Source organism: Triturus cristatus, chromosome 12 (assembly GCF_964204655.1).
Source record: "Triturus cristatus chromosome 12, aTriCri1.1, whole genome shotgun sequence".
Taxonomy (NCBI): Eukaryota; Metazoa; Chordata; class Amphibia; order Caudata; family Salamandridae; genus Triturus; species Triturus cristatus.
Genome location: NC_140595.1, coordinates 770557549 through 770574359, shown reverse-complemented (window position 1 = coordinate 770574359; position 16811 = coordinate 770557549). Strand labels below are relative to the sequence as shown.

Here is a 16811-nt window from a genome sequence, read left to right as displayed (position 1 = left end):
GGCTGTCAGGACTAACCTCCTGACAGAGGTGCTTCAACTGGCTGCGAGCTCTTTGAAGCTCTTACCCTCACCGACATCCTTTTTGGCACATGGTCCAGGCCCAACACGGGGGCTCCCGTGGACAGGATGATTGCCGGATGCCACCGCCCATCTCCGGGCTACCCCACTTTCCTTTCTCAACACCCCACCCTGGAGAGCTTGGTGGTCCAAGCCTCCACTTCCAAAAGCGCCTTCCCTACCGCTCCACTGGAAAGAGAATCCAAGAAGCTGGACCTTCTTGGAAAGAACATTTTCTCTTCCGCCAGCTTAGGACTGGGGTCCATAAACACCGCATGTCTCTTGGGCCGTTATTCCCACTCGGTGTGGGATACGGTGACGCAGGTGCTGCCTCAGTGTCCGGAGGAGGCCTGGGTAGTGCTCTCCACGGCTGTTGCCACCGGGAGGGATGCAGTGAAGTTTGCGATACGTTGTGGGTTGTGGGCTGGACACCGCTGACTCTCTGGGCAGGGCCATTTCAACGTCAGTAGCGCTTCGTCGCTATGCCTGGATGAGGTCGACTGGTTTTTCAGGGGATGTCCAGAACACCTTTATGGGCATGCCCTTTGATGGCCGTCGCCTTTTTAGCGTCAAAGCAGACAACGCTCTAAGCGTTTCAAGGACTCGCGGGCTACGGCCAAGCCCTTGGGCCTCTCCACCCGCCCTGCGCAGTCTGCTTTTCACCCCTTTCGTGGCTACGGAAGGGGTGTCCAGCTACGTCTCGCTCAGAGCCACAGGCCACAGCAAGTTACCCAACCTTCGCGCTGCCGGGGACGTGGAAACAACCGTCGTGGTTTCGGGGGCCAGCGTGCGGGCCAGTCCACCAACCCCCCCTCTGCAGCAGCCTCCAAACCCTCCTAGTCCGACCTTTCAGGCCCATCAAATGACAGTGTGCCGCAGGATCCGCCATCACCTCCCCCACTGGCGCACCATCACGTCCAACAGGTGGTTTTGCAGATAGTCTGAAGGGGCTACTCCCTCCCCTTAGAGACTACCCCTCCAGCCATGCCACCAAGATACCTCCGCATGTCGGAGGATCATCTGGTCCTTCTCCAGCAGGAAGTTATGGCTCTCTTGGCCAAGGGAGCTATCGAGCACGTTTCTGTACCAGAAGTCGGTCGTGGTTGTTACTCGCACTACTTTCTGGCTTGCGTCCTATCTTGGATCTCAGGGACATCAACTGCTTCATCCAGAAAGAGAAGTTCAAAATGTTGATGCTTGCTCAGGTCTTGTCTTCCCTCGACCCAGAAGACTGGATGGTAGCGTTTTACTTGCAGGACGCTTATTTTCACATCCCGTCCTGCCGGCCCACCGGCGTTACCTGCGGTTGCTGGTAGGCCATGAGCATTTCCAGTTTACCGTGCTCCCCTTTGGTCTTACCAGCGCCCCTCGGGTGTTCACGAAAGTGATGGTGGTAGTCGCAGCTCATCTGTACAGATCAGGGGTGTCAGTGTTCCCCTATCTCGACTACTGCCTATTAAAGGCGGGCTCGCCCCAGGCAGTCATCTCCCACCTCCAAACTATGGCCGACATCCTGCATTCGCTGGGGTTCTCCATCAATGTGCCGACGTCGCACCTGATTCCCTCTCAGAATCTCCTCTTCATCGGAGCGGTTCAGGACACGACGCGGTTTCTGGTCCATCCTCCAGAACAGCGAGTCTGAGACATACAGGCTATGATTCCGATCTTTCAGCCTCCGTCCCGGGTTTCGGTTAGAATGACCCTGAGGCTGCTGGCCTCATGGCCTACTGCATCCTGCTGGTTGCTCATGCCAGGTGGCATATGCGGGCTCTACAGTGGGACCTGAAGTTCCAGTGGGCACATCATCAGGGGAATCTGTCCGATTGCGTCCAGATCTCGGAGGGCACTGCACGGCAATTGCAGTGGTGGCTCACGAACCAGGATTGGGTCAATGGCAGATCCCTCTCCCTTACCCAACCAGCCACATGGGGGAGGTGGAGATCAAAGGCCTCTGGTCTCCGGTGGAGTCCGGGCTCCACATCAACGTTCTGGAGCTCTGGGCGATTCGTCTTGCACTGAAGGCATTCCTTACCTCTGTCCGGGAAAGAGTAGTGCAGGTGTTCACGGAAAACACCACCGCCATGTGGTTCTGCAACAAACAGGGTGGGGTGGGGTCGTGGAGCCTATGTCAGGAGGCTTTGCGCCACTGGACATGGATGGATGGAACATCAGGGCATTTCCTTGGTGGTTCAACACCTCGCAGGTTCCCTGAACGCCACAACGAACAAACTCTGCGTCGGTGCATGATCGATCATGAATGGCGTCTTCACTCGGAGGTGGTGTAAGGTCTCTTTTGACAGTGGGGAGAGCCTTGGTTAGATCTATTTGCCACCAAAGAGAACGCGCAATGTCAGCAATTCTGCACGTTGGAGTTTCCAAGGTGGCACTCGCTAGGCGACGCTTTTCGTCACGAGTGGAGTTGTGGTCTGTTGTACACCTTTCCGCGTATACCACTTCTGCCCAGAGTGCTGAAGAAGATCAGGCACGACCGGGCCCAAGTCATTCTTGTGGCTCCAGATTGGGCACAAAGAGTTTGGTATCCCGTGCTGCTCAACATGGCCATCGATCCTCTGATCTGACTGCCTCTTCTGGAGGATCTTCTGTCGCAGCAGCAGGGGACGGTCCTCCACCCAAACCTGTCCAGCTTCACCTCCTTGCGTGGAGATTGAGTGGCGTCAGTTGACATCGTTTGACCTGCCTCCCGAAGTTTGCGATGTAATCTTGGCAGCCAGGCGTCCCTCCACTAAGACGGTATATGCCTGTAGGTGGAACACATTTTTGGCATGGTGCACAGCAAAGGCTGTGGATCCTCTCCCTGTCCCTCCTTCTGAGGTTCTCTTGTTCCTCCTTTCTTTGGCCCAGCAGGACTCTGCTCTGGGCACTATCAAGGGCTATTGCTGCCATTTCTGCCTTCCTTCGGCTTCCAGATCAGCCTTCTCTTTTCAAGTCCCCGGTTGTTATTCGATTCTTGAAAGGCATAACTCATCTCTGTCCTCCTATTCCTTTCGTTATGGCTCAGTGGGACTTGAATCTAGTCTTAACTTATTTAATGTGCGCTCCCTTTGTGCCACTTCACAACTGTCCTTTGAGTCTTTTAACTCTCAAAACTGCATTCCTGGTGGCCATCACCTCTGCAAGGTGAGTAAATGAGCTCCAGGCTCTTTCTTCAAAGCCTCCTTTTCTCTCTGTGCATCCAGACAAAGTTGTCCTCAGAACCCATCCATCCTTTCTGCCAAAGGTTGTCACTGCCTTTCACATTGGGCAGACCATCACTTTGCCCACCTTCTTTCCGCCTCCTTCCAAAGAGGAAGAGAGGCTCCACTGTCTGGAACCAAAACGTACGCTGTCTTTTTATCTGGACCGCACAAAACAGTTCCGGGTGGATGATCAGCTCTTTGTTGGCTACGTTGGCGCCTAACAAGGTCGGGCCGTACAGAAACGGACTATCTCTCGGTGGGTCGTTTTGTGTATCAAGGCCTGTTATTATCTGGCGAAAAACGAGCCTCCAGTGGGATTGCGCGCCCATTCCACCAGGGCGACGGCAGCCACTACTGCTTTAGGGTGAGGAGTTCCTCTGAACGATATCTGTCAGGCAGCTAAATGGGCATCGTTGCACACCTTTACGAAACACTAATGCCTGGACAGTCAAGTCCGGAGAGACGGCTTCTTTGGCCGTTCTGTTCTCCAGGACTTTCTGGTGTAATATTGGTTCGCAGACCCACCACCGGGGTTGGTATTGCTGGGGTATCTATTCTAAGGTAAGGAATCTATAACTAACGTGTTTCTGTCAGATGAACAAGTTACTTACCTTCGGTAACGATATATCTGTAACAAACATTAGCTAGTTATAGATTCCTTACCGCCCCACCCATCCTCCACGTTCTGTGAACTGATTTTTAGGGTTAATTATATCGTTTCAGTGCCCTAGTTTTGTGCACCAGTGGTCAGTTTCATGTATGGCTCTGCGTTTCTGGAGCGGAAAGTCGTGTACAGAACTGACGTCAGCGCGCAAGGGGGGCATCTGAGTAGCTACCACGAAGTCATCCCGGCGACACTACGCCAACGACAGACACAGAGTTGACCGACACCACCTTCCGACGCGCAGAGGTACTGCTGATGAAAAACTTTCCGGATCCAGTCTGACGCCTGGGGGTAATTCTAAGGTAAGGAATCCATAACTAACTAATGTTTCTTACAGATATATCATTACCGAAGGTAAGTAACTGGTTCTTTACTTGTATTGAAAAATTAATAAAGTAATGTAAAAAGAAAAAAAAGTGCTGACAACCTTCGAAATCTGGCAGTGGGAGCCTCGGTGGAGGTTTGGAACCCTGAAAAACTCTGGCTGATAGACTGTAGTTTGGGTCACGTAATAAGGTGGATGGGCTATAGATGTATATTTCTGTTTGTCCATTCATTTTCCGTTTTGATTACTGTATTTATATACTGCCGGGGCCGAACTGGCTACCAGGCATTTTGGTGGGTTTGCCGGGTGGGTTCCGGTTTCACTGCCATGGCTGCGTATTTTGTTGCTGGGACTCTGCCATCCACATTCCTGCTTGCAGCACCTCTAAATAAACAATGTAAAATCAAATGGATTTAAAGCATGCTTAAAGCGTACTTTTCAGCCATTTGCTTTTGCATTGCTTATTAAGAAGTGCTGCAAGGAGAAACATGGCCAGCAGGTACCCAGCAACAAAACCGGTCCTCACTTTGCCAGCCCACCGAAACGCCTGGTGCACTCATCCGGCCCTGTATACTGCTGTACTCATTGTGATTACCGGCGGTTTGCAGCCTGATTTCATGAGATAATTCAAGCATGTAAATCTATGAAAGATACCAATGATGGATAATTTTAAATGAAGGTAAGTAACTTTTTTTCTCTTGTGTTTCCCTGAAGTATGAAAAAACACTTTCAGCCTTTTGATCAGGACATTATTATAGGAAATTAAGATCTGCTTTCATGGTTACCCCCACTTTTTGCTTGGTGTCAGTATGTTTTTGACTAGTAAGGGGCACAAGTATCAAGCATTTTTGCCGTTTGTGAATGCAAAAAATGCTTTTCAGATGCAGCTAACCCTATTTTGCGATTTGGTAACATGTTACCGTATCACAAAAAGGGCTTGCGATTCACTTTTAGGAAGTGGCGTGTTTAGGGCATCCCTACTTAATACCGAATTGATTCGGTATGTAGGAATGTTTTGTGACCACAATGCGGTCGTCAAACATTCGCATTTTACCCATTTGCAAATTGGAAGGGGTCCCCAAAGGACCCCTTCCCCTTTGTGAATGTTTGTTACAGCATTTTTTATAAGCAGGCAGTAGTCCCACAGACCACTGCCTACACTTAAAAAATGAAAAGAAAACTTTTCATTTTATTTTTTGTAAAGCATCTTGTTTTCCTTTAAGGAAAATGTGATGCTTTAAAAAAAAAAAAAAAAGATCGCTTTATTTAAAAGCAATCACGGACGTAGTGGTTTGCTGACCCCAGCAGGCCACCATCTCTGTGATTTTTGTGTTTCTTACAGGGTCGCAAATTGCGATCTACCTCATTAATATTAATTTAATATTAATGAGGTAGTGCGATTTGCGAACCCCTATGAATCGCTATCTGAAACTCTTTGAGTTTCATACATTGTAAATTGTGATTACCTAATTTTGATTCTCAGGAATTCGCAATAAGGTAGTTGCAATTTACAATTTTGATGCATGTAGCCCTAGGGTACCGAGGGCATAGGTACACCAGGGGTATCCCATGGGAGTGCACTTAAACTCTGACTACAGGCCTTCCATTGCAGCTTGTGTGAGTTGGTGCTTGCACCTCTCACAACAGATATAAGTTTCCTTATATCTGAGGTCACTGCACTTAAAACCTATAAGTCATACCTATGGCATGCTCTTCAGTCCTGAGGGCAGGGTCCTTTTTAGGTCTCGCCTGACCCAGCGCATGCGCTGGTCTAGCGAGACGTATTGAGAGGGCTCTAAAAAGTGCTACCAGGCCAACCTAGAGCTACAGTGCATGAGCGCGGGCGCACGCGCCGCGCTTGACCGTAATCACTTTAACTTTCGCGGCTGCACGGCCGCTTTGATGTTTGATCTTGATCCCGATCGTCATCACTTTAACTTTCGCGGCCGCGCGGCCGCTTTGCATAGCCAATAGGCCTCGCTTTTGGGACCTTATAAGTATTTAGTTATGCAACTGTTGCATGGCTAAACACTTATAAAAGTCCCAAAGGCGAGACCTATTGGCTATGCCAATGCTTGTTTATAAATGTGAGGGTGCCCCTGCATGAGCTGGACACCCCATACAAACCCTGGAATTGATTCACCCGGCTTTGTAAGTGTAGTCAGCAATTTTTAAACATATAGTGGACATCAGTCAATACAAGATATCTAACTATATAGTGGCTACACTGAAACCGGCCATGTTTGGTATCAAACATGTTGGAATCATACCCCAACACCGATTCCAGTGTTGGAAGTATGATCCCATGTACTGGGGGACTCCCTTGGAGTACCCCCCTGTACTCCCGGTAACAGCCTTTCAGGGTCTGACAGCAAGCTAGTGTTGCTGCAAACCACAGACATGATTCTGACGTCCTGCTGCTGAGCCAAGCTCAATCAGTGGAAGGTTGGACAATTGTTCCTGTTGCAGGGAGGTGTGATCACCTCCAGATAGGACTTAGTGTATTGGCTAGGGTGGAGGCGCTTGGCAGCACCATCAGACTGCTTTGGTGCCCTCCTTGCATACTCCAGTTTGAGCTGGTTCAGGGAGCCCTTGGCTCCCGCTCTGGTGTAAAACTGGACAAAAGACATGTGAGTATCCTCCCCTCTGTCCAGCCCCTCCTCTGGGAGGGACCCCTGAGTAGTTCCAAGCCTTTCACTAGGGTACTTAAGTGCTTACCTGTGGGTGGATCTGCAGATTCGTCATGGGACAAGACTCAAGCCTGAAATCACATAACTCTTTGACCATCTGGACACCTGCACTTCACTAGACTTTGCCTGTAACCGAGAGCCGAGACTGGACCAAGGAAGACTCCTAAGGCTCCGGTAGAAAGGTACCGCAACAAGGCTGGCCAATCTGCTACTCTTGATGTCCCACGGGCTTACTAAGGCTCATCAACACAGGTGGTGGTCCTGCAACTCCCTCTAAGCTTGACCGGTACTCTCTGCAATTTTGAGGCCAGTATCCCTCGGCGGAACGGCTGGGACCGAACCCCTGTGCACCATGTTGACTTGCAATTGCCAATACATGTTGGCTCTGCACTCCAGAGATCTTCAGGATACAAGACGCTCCAGCCTCCAGCATCTCTTCCTGCGAAGTACAGTGTCCTCAGTGCATTCGCTGCACCGTGGGCCCTCTTTCTTGGTGAGTTGCTCGAGGTCCTCTTGTGACTCATGGGCCTTTGGCCTTTGGGTCCTTCTGAGGGTCTTTTCCTACTTCAGTGGGCTCCCCTGCTTGCTCAGGAGCCTGCTCTGACTATCCTGCTTGTGGGGAATCCGTTGGATCTTGCTGGTCCCAACGTTGCTCCTCTTTTGTTCTCCACGCAAGTTGTAGCTACCAAGGCTTGTTGGTGCTCTTTCTGGACACCAACCACCTAGTCACCGACAACTGACGTGGGACAACTCGTGCACAGCTCCTGGTCTTCCTCAGCATTGCCTTGTCCTTACAGCTGCAGCGACAAGGTCACAGTCAACACTTCTGAACTGTCCAACATCGGTGGGCATTGCTCTTCCATACGTCCTGGTCACCCCTGAGTGACATAGACTCTGTCCCCTCTGCCTGCTGGTTCTTCACTTCCAGAATCCACCTTTGGATTCCTTAGGACTTCTTCACCTTCTTCTCCAGAGGCACTTTTCTTCAAGACTTCCATTGTCGTATACAGAGGTTCCCGATGTCTCTTCACCCCCTATGCACCTAGCTTCCCTGGTGTAGGCGACCTTGTCTCCGGGGCATCCACTGGTGGGGTGACTCTCTAACCTTATGTCATCCAATGGAATTCTTCGGGGTCCTCTGGAAAGGTTGCAAAACTGCATCTGCGACTTCTCCTTTGACTTCCATTGTGCATGCGGCTGTGTTCCCAAACTGCACACAGGCTCTGTGGGGTTCCTGGGTACCTACCTTGGGTGGTTCCTTCTGTCCCCGCTTGTCTGGGTCTTCTGGTCCAAAGTCCTCTTTTGCAGTTCGCATTCCACTTTCTTAATATATGATTTGGTCTCCCCCTGGAGACCACTGTATTTTGTGCTACTTACCTTATTACAATTGAATTGTTGTTGTGTATTGTGTTGATAGCTCAGGGTAAGAGATATACCAATGTGTAAGTGAGTGTTGTGTAATAAATAGAAGTATTGTTAAAAAAAACACTGTGTGGTTCCTTTTCTTTTAACCTACACTACATAATTAAACTAGCAAAACAAGCTGCTTAACACTCTTTCAAGATAAGCCTGGAGGCTGCTCTCAACAGATACCACTTTGAGAGCTTTCTATGGTTTTCAAAGACCACTAACAACAACATAAGGGCTGCCTGGATTAGTGCAATGTGCATCAGTTAAATAGGTCTGCACCATGTCCTTAGCCGGCCTCCTACAATTACTATAATCCAGCATTAGTTTTTGTTCTGAATCTCTATGCAATGTGTGTGTGTGGAGTGTCTGTGTATGTTTCACCATAGGTTTTCCTGTTCCTTTGTCAGAAACTTGCATGTTTATAGTTCTCCTACAATTTTCAGTTCCCCTATTTTAGTTAGCTCTCCATATTTTGTGTTGTGTTAAGTGTGGGATGTTTTTGCTTTCACTCAAGAGTAAGTCTTACATCAATTTTCTTACATATAAGTGGCCGATTTAGCAGTACAGAATTATATCCTGTTCAGTCTTACCAGTTTTGACAAATTCTTCCAATCTCTCTTTGTGTTTTTATTATAGGCCTTTAGTAGAGCTCACCGCATTGGTCAAGCCAATAAGGTGATGATCTATCGTTTTGTCACTCGTGCCTCTGTTGAAGAGCGAATCACTCAAGTGGCCAAGAGGAAGATGATGCTGACTCACCTAGTTGTGCGACCTGGACTAGGCTCCAAAGCCGGCAGCATGTCCAAGCAGGAGCTGGATGACATCTTGAAGTTTGGCACAGAGGAACTCTTTAAGGATGAGATTGAAGGTATCCGGTTACAGGGTGGTAAGTAGGGAGAGCAGCAGTTGAAGTTGTTTGAAATGGCTAACCAGCTTCAGATTATTCAGGCTCAAGATCCTAGATAATCTGGTTGGCCTCAGGAAGTAATGTTTAGGCAAATGGGGAACACCATGAGCTATTGGCCCGATTTTGTCAGTTCTGGAAAAGTTCGCTTAAAAGACTTTGTTTTACTTATGCTACCAGCGTACTTCTAGTTTTCTGCTGTAATGCTCCCCTCCCTGCCCCCGTAATGCAGAGCAACAAACTGTCCTTAATCAGTCCTGTATTTATCCCTTTTTTCAAAGTATTCAAAATACAAATGTTCCTTTGCCTCCTGAGAAAACAGTCCCAAGTCAAACAGCGTTGCCTCTTAAGTTCGGAAGCAGAACTGCCTGCTCCCTAGTTAGTTGATTGTGATAATGTTTAGACCAAAGGCCTATTCAGCCTTAACTGTATTTACGAAGCATATGTTATGTTAATTTGATTTCTTAAGTGCAGCGGTTACCCGAGGGTGTCCTAGCACTAGCTACTGCCTTCCGATCAGCAAGGTATGTGATGACCTATGTAGCAAAAAGCCAGGTTTTCAGTCCTTTCCTAAATATCATCAGCTCAGTGGCATTTCTAAGATGGAAAGGAAGCTCATTCCAAGCCCTTGCAGCACATTTGATGAAGCTTCTACCATCCCATTTGATTTTTTTAGCTGGGGGTATAACCACTCTTTTGGCTCCAGAGGAGCGAAGAGCTCTTCTGGGGAAGTACCATTGAAAACGCCGTTTCTGGTGGTCCGGGCCTATTCCTTGAAGAGCCTTGAAAACCGTACACAGGGATTTAAATTGAATCCGTTGTTTGGCTGGGAGCCAGTGTAGCCTTTTTATTTCTTTTGTGACAGAAACAAACTTTGGTGTCCCGGTCAGCAGTCTTGCTGCTGCATTTTGCACGAGTTGGAGCTTGTTTAAGTGTTTCTTTTGGATATTTAAGTAGAGGCTGTTACAGTAGTCCACACACAACAGGATTAGAGATGTTATCACTATCCTTTGACTGTCTGCCGGTAAGAATGACATTATTTTCTTAATCATTCTAAGGAGATGGAAATTAGCAGAGTCAACCGAATTTACCTGGTCCCCAAAGGTAAGTTTATTGTCGACGACGACCCCCGGGTTTTTTGCTTTCCTAGCTGGCTCAGGGAGAGTCCCTAGTTCCTCTGGCCACCAGTCTGGTGTTCAACAGTTGCCATTATTGCCAAAAATGAGGACCTCCGTTTTGCTGAAGTTTAACTTCTGACAGTTCATGGTCATCCACATCCTGAAGGCTTTCGTGCAATCATGGAACCTTTTCCCTTTCTCTGCCTCCTGTCCAGGTCATAGAGACACCACTATTTGCGTGTCAACTGCGTACGATGTCAACTGAAATTGGAAGGATCTGATCAAAGCAGGCGCCACATAGACGTTAAAAAGTGTGGGACTAAGGGAAGAACCCTGTGGTACTCCACACGGAAGGGAGAAAGGTTTCGATCGGGCTTTGTCTAAGTCCACAGTTTGAATTCTTTCTGTAAGGCAAGATTTCAGGAGGTTCCAGGCATTGCCTTGCATCCTGCAGGCCAACAAAAGGTCCATCAGAACATCATGGTTGAAGACCGTGGAGATTTCCAGCTTGATTAGTGCTGCGTTACCTCTTTGGTCCAGGGCTACTCTTAGTTCTCCTGTGGATTTTAAGAGGGCCGAGGTCTAATATGTTATTTGCTTGGAGGAACATACTGAGTTGAGTATTCATTGTTTTTTTCAACCAATTTTGCCGGCAAGGGGAGACGAGAGATTGGCCGGTAATTATTAGGATCCTTGGAGTCAAGATTTTGTTTTTTTAAGCAGCGGGAGAATGGATGTAGTGTTCCAGCTCTTGGGGAACTGCCCAGACTCAAACATGGCATTGAATAAGGGGCGAGTGCCGAGCCAATGAGTTTCCAAGTTTAAGTTTATTATGTTTTTGGCTCTCTTATGAGGGCCACATAAGGTACACACACAATTATACAACATTACTTACAATAAAATCACAGAAAAACGGATGAGAAGGTAATACATCATATTCTCTGGACAAGCAATCGTCTATTATTTCTCTATATATCATTTAATAAATGTCTAAAAACCCTTTAAAAAAGTTAAAATTTTTAAAACAAAACATTTCATTTGGCGGACAATGAAGTGCATGGAAGAAGGTATTTACATTTAAAATTCCAAATTGTAAACAAATAGGTTTTAACCATTTATAACGCAATGAGCGTAAAGCGGGACAAATAAACAAGACGTGATTACGATCCTGTACAGTATTATAACAAAGATTACATATTGGAGATACACCATACCATTTAGCTAAGAGGAGATTTAGTGGGAGCAAATCTTGTCTTAAAAGGTACCATAACCTACGGACTCTGTGGGGGATATTCCATGTAAGGTATTGTTGTGCCAGCTTTGGTGTATATGTATTTAGAAGTAATTGCCTTTCTGTTTTTCCTTGTTGAGCCAATGAGCTCAGGAACTTTTTTAATCATGAAAGCTGGGCATGGGTCATAGGGGGATCCCCATCTGATGGAGGTCAGGTGATTTATAGTATTACGTTTCTCCAGTGGTGAGAATTTGTCTAGAGTCGGTCGTGAATCAGTTGTACTGCTGGCCAAGGTAGCTAGCTCACCAGCTTCTTCTATCTGGGAGAGTCGGAAAGAGGAGAAAATGGCTTCCACATTCTGTAAAAAGAAGACGGCGATTTCCTCACATAATTCTGGACTGCTCTGTGTTTTTGGATTAAAAGGGGCGGGCAGTTTGGTTACTGTCCTGAAGAGTTCTTTGCTTGAGGATTTTGCCTGTATGATTTGATCTGTGAAAAAAGCCCTTTTAGTATTGAACAGTAGATTTTTGTAAAGAGTAAGGCTCTGTTTGTAGGATTTGTTTCCTGCATCATTATAGCCTCTCCTCCAGTTGCGTTCTAAGTCCTTACAAGCAAGTTTTTGCTTCCTCAGTTCTTCGTAATACCAGGGGGCTGAAGGTTGGGAACGCTTGGGGACCCATGTTTTCACCGGGGCTAGTGTGTTGCATTCTGTATCTATCCACTCTGTGTAGCAGGTTGTGGCTTCTTCCACTACAGCGGGAAGAGACAGGCTGTTGCCCTGAGAAAATCTTCTAGCTCTGAGCTCTATCCGTAGCATACATTTCTAGGCAGCCAAATAGGAATTGTCTCTGACACTTAGCTTGTGTTCATATATCTGCCTTCTGCTTTTATATTCTTGCTGGCTTGTTGCGATACTAGACTGTTGGCAACCTCTCATGTAGAGGCAGAGCCAGAAACATCTCCTATTGCTGTTAATGACAACGTGTTCGCTGAAATTGCACACTAATTGTGAGTCATGCATGGCGCACCATCTTCCCTATGCAAATGTACATTCTCTAGCAGATACCTTTGATTCCAGAAAATGATGTGAATTGGAACGTGATTAGCATCCACACTGTAGATTCCTGATATGGGCCCTTGGTAAGTGTTTAAGGGCTTTCCAATATTTGAAACTTACATGACTTGTTTATGCCCTTCCATTTTCCTCTTTCTTCAGCTCTGATAGTTTATGAGGCAATGCTAGAGCTTAAGCTATGTTCATTCTGTCACCATATACATGCAGCAAATGCTCCACATAACTTCTGTGGCCCACCTTGGCCTCTGGTCTCCGCTTCACTCTAGCCTTCTTCATTATAAATTATTACCTCCCTCTACAGAAGTTCATAATGCTCTGTTTCTGGCAGCTGTAAATAATTACAGGCTGTGTCATTGGACCTAAAGCACTGCTTCCATGTAACCATTTTGCAAGAACACAGGATGTTCCTCCATCTTACTGGCGAGCAACTAATTCTACTAGTGCATTACACAATCATTCATTCTCAGTGCTATGTCTTGCATCTTTACCTTAATCCCATATTTGGTGATGGTCATTCTGTATCACTGCTGTCCATACCTAGTCCATTTCCTCACCGTGGCATTATCAAGCGATAAGACAATATTTGTTCTAGCCCCGATCTGCCGGACCATGTGTAATCTCTGATTCTAACCAAATCATCCTTGGTGCCAGCTTGGAGGATACAATTCATTTGAACAGTCCTAGACTCCAGACAGTCAAAGACCTAATTTATTTATTTCGGATTTTTTGTAAAATACCAAATAACATCTTACAATAACATTGGAGCTTTGAGCACCTCTAGAGAAGATAACTGCTATTAGCCAGGCAGCAGTTCACTTCCTGGGCATGGCCTTTAAGGCCTGACTGGCTCAGAGTCATTTGCAACTGCAGCTTTCTGGCATGGTGGTGGCTGCCTATGAGATTCTCTACATCCATTCTCTGCAGATACATCTGACAAGCACTGGTATCAGCTGATGGCTGACCACTCCAGGACAGTTGCCATCTGTTCTTACAATGATGGGATGCTTCTTCTGCCTACCGCCAAATGCAGCTCCTGGACACTGTCAGATTCTAAGAGATCTGATAGAGACTTGTAGCCACAGATTCATTACCTTAAAATAATCCCAAGGTGTGCGACTGAATCCCTAAATGTTGAGCAGTATCCCTGTCTGCAGGTAAGTGGCATTGTTACTCTCCACGTTGGCGTCATCCACGCCGTAAGTGACTTGCGCGGTGCCTATATTGGTGCCACCCTAGTGCGCTGACGTCAGTTCTTTTCTTTCCACGCCCGATCTGGCGAGTGCTTCCCCCAGTCAATTTTTGACAGACTTTTCCTTGACTTTTTGTCAAAACGTTTTTCGAGATTGCACCTCTTAGTATGTTAGGAATGTCCCCTAAGAAACCAACATGCTTTAAACAATGGGGTGCCTGTCACAGGCAGATGTCTGCGACAGAACCTCATTTGGTTTGCCTCTGGTGCTTGAAGTGAGACTCCAAGACCTGCGAGGACTGCTACACCATGAACCCCAAGGAGCTGAGGGAATGAGCCCTGAACCTCCTAGCACCCGACGTCCCCACAGCGCTCTCAATCCCAACCAGGTACAAGGTCCCAGGACCTCTCCCGATAATCGTCTTCTCAATCCATGTCGTCGGCTAAGTCCCTCAAGAAAAAGAAGTCATAGTGATCTTTGATTTCTCTGCGCCAGTCCAGGTCTTCTGACCTAGCGCTGGATCGTCGGCACTCAAGGCCTCACGGCTTCCGAGCTGGAGCTCGTGTCTTTTTCATTTGACAGGCCTGAACAGGGTGATGATTGAAATGGGTCAGAGGACCCTTACAGATACCATCATCCCCTTGATGACATGGAGGACAACTGGTAAGAGGAATTAGTGGATGCCAGTGGTTTGGACACCTCACGATACACTGATGGTATCTCCCCCTACCATGGCTATGGAGGAGGATGCCACACTCGCAATGGTGGTATGGAGGGTGTCTGAAGTCTTACACCTTCAGTTGCCCATGGTGGCAGTCAAGCTGACCGTCTTGCCAGAGGTGCTTCAGTTGGGAGTTGCCCTTTCTGAACCCCTACTCCCATTCAATAAAGCCCTTAAAGATGTCCTCCTTGGGGCCTGGTCCAAGTTCTACGCAGGGGCTCCTTTGCACAGGATAATTGCCTGCCACCATCGCCCCGCTCCTTGGGAGTCAGGTTTCTTCACCCACCACCCCACCCCGGAGAGCTTGGTGGTCCAAGCTTCCACTTCAGGCTCAATGCCAGCACATTCCCTACCACTCCACCAGATGGGGAATCCAAAAGGTTGGATCCCTTTGGTAAGAGAATTTTCTCTTCCACCAGCCTAGCAATGCGGTTGCTGAACACCGCATTCCTTTTATGCTGATCCCAACACACCGTGTAGGACTCGGTTGCGCAAGTGCTGCCTATGATCTTGGAGGAGGCCCAAGCCATACCCTCTCAAGCATTTGCTGATGGGCAAGATGAAACAAAGTTTACCATTAGATGTGGGCTTGACATGACCGATTCACTGGGCAGAGCAATTTAATCGTCTGTGGCACTGAACGTGTCACCTGGCTGAGAACCACTGGCTTCTTGGGGGATGTACCATCTTACTCATAGGCATGCCCTTTAATGACTCTCGTCTGTTTAGTGAGAAAGCAAACTCAGCACTGAAGATCCTTAATGATAGCAGAGCTAAGGCCAGGTCCTTGGGATTATCCATGTCTCCTCTCCAACCACAGTCTGCCTTTTGCCTCTTCCGTGACGACATAAAGTGCTACCAACCACTTGCGCATCACAGCAGCAGGGCAGGGTTCTACACTCAAACCTGTGCAAGCTCTGCCTTCATGCTTGGTGATTGAATGGCGACAAGTGACAGTTTTCAACCTTCCTTCCGAAGTCTGTTACATTATCTTGGCAGCCAGGCATTCCTCCACAAAGACTGTATATGTCTGTCATTGGGACAAGTTTGTGTGCATCCAAGGATATTGATCCTCTTTCAGCACCCTTGTCTCAAGTTCTCTTGTTTGTTCTTTCTCTGGTCCAGCAGGACTCTACTCTGGCAACTGTTAAAGGTTGCTTATCTGCCATTTCGACATTCTTGCAGTTGCCTGGCCACCCTTCTTTGTTCAAGTCACTTGTTGTGTCTAGATTCCTCAAAGGCCTTCAACACATGTTTCCTTCCAGGCCCTTCATCATGCCTCAATGGGATCTTAAATTGGCTCTCACTTTTCTCATGTGTACACCGTTCAAGCTTTTATACAACTGTCCACTTCACCTGCTTACCATCAAGGCAACTTATCTGGTGGCCATAACAGCAGGAGGGTCAGTGAACTGCAGACACTTTTGTGTACCCTGCTTATACCACCATTTACCCAAAGAAACTGGTTTGGAAACCCGTGCTTCATGTTTCCGAAAGGTTAGGTCACCTTTTCATATAGGTCAAACCATCACCTTGCCTATCTTCGCTGCTTCACCTCACCCTTTTAAAGAAGAGGAGAGACAGTTCGGGTGAATGGACAGACATCTTCTCGGTTCCCCATTAGCAGAGGCATGAGGCAGGGGTGCCCTCTCTCCCCCCTCCTCTTTGCGCTATATATGGAACCACTAGCACTCATGATCAGGCGTCACCCCCTTATAACTGGCATCAAATTTGGCGGAGATGTCCACTACATCAGCCTATATGCGGACGACATTCTATTATCCCTCACTAATCCGATCCAGTCGCTAAAAGCGCTTTTCATCGAATTCCATAGTTTTGGGCAGGCCTTGGGTTTTAAAATTAATATGGATAAGTCGACCGCACTTAATATCTCCCTTACTCAGCACACGTTGGCTCGTCTTCAAGAGGAACACCCGATACAGTGGGCTGTTTCCACAGTCCCCTACTTGGGGGTGCACTTAGGCCCCACCATTCAAGCTACAGTCACCGCAAATTATGATCGGCTTCGCACCCATATCCGCAACGAACTGGGTCAATGGAAGCATCACACCCTTTCCTGGCTAGGGAGAATTGCAGCCACTAAAATGACCATCTTAGCCCAGATCCTGTATCTTTTTCAGACGCTCCCTCTTCGTCCCCCTGCTGGCTGGATTCAGCAAACTCAATCGGACTTGGCGCAGTTCATTTGGCAGGGCCGCAAGCCCA

At 47.7% G+C, this 16811-nt stretch overlaps 1 protein-coding gene across 7 annotated transcripts in view; it reads left to right on the top strand.

The window, feature by feature from the left end:
• CHD3 (chromodomain helicase DNA binding protein 3) overlaps nt 1-16811 on the top strand; it is a 1560957-nt gene that overhangs the window by 1039578 nt on the left and 504568 nt on the right. For all 7 annotated transcript variants that reach the window (XM_085639027.1, XM_085639025.1, XM_085639026.1 and 4 more), the window contains exon 23: nt 8980-9229. In XM_085639027.1, coding sequence (XP_085495153.1) covers nt 8980-9229 — 250 coding nt within the window. The remainder of the gene's footprint in view (nt 1-8979; nt 9230-16811) is intronic.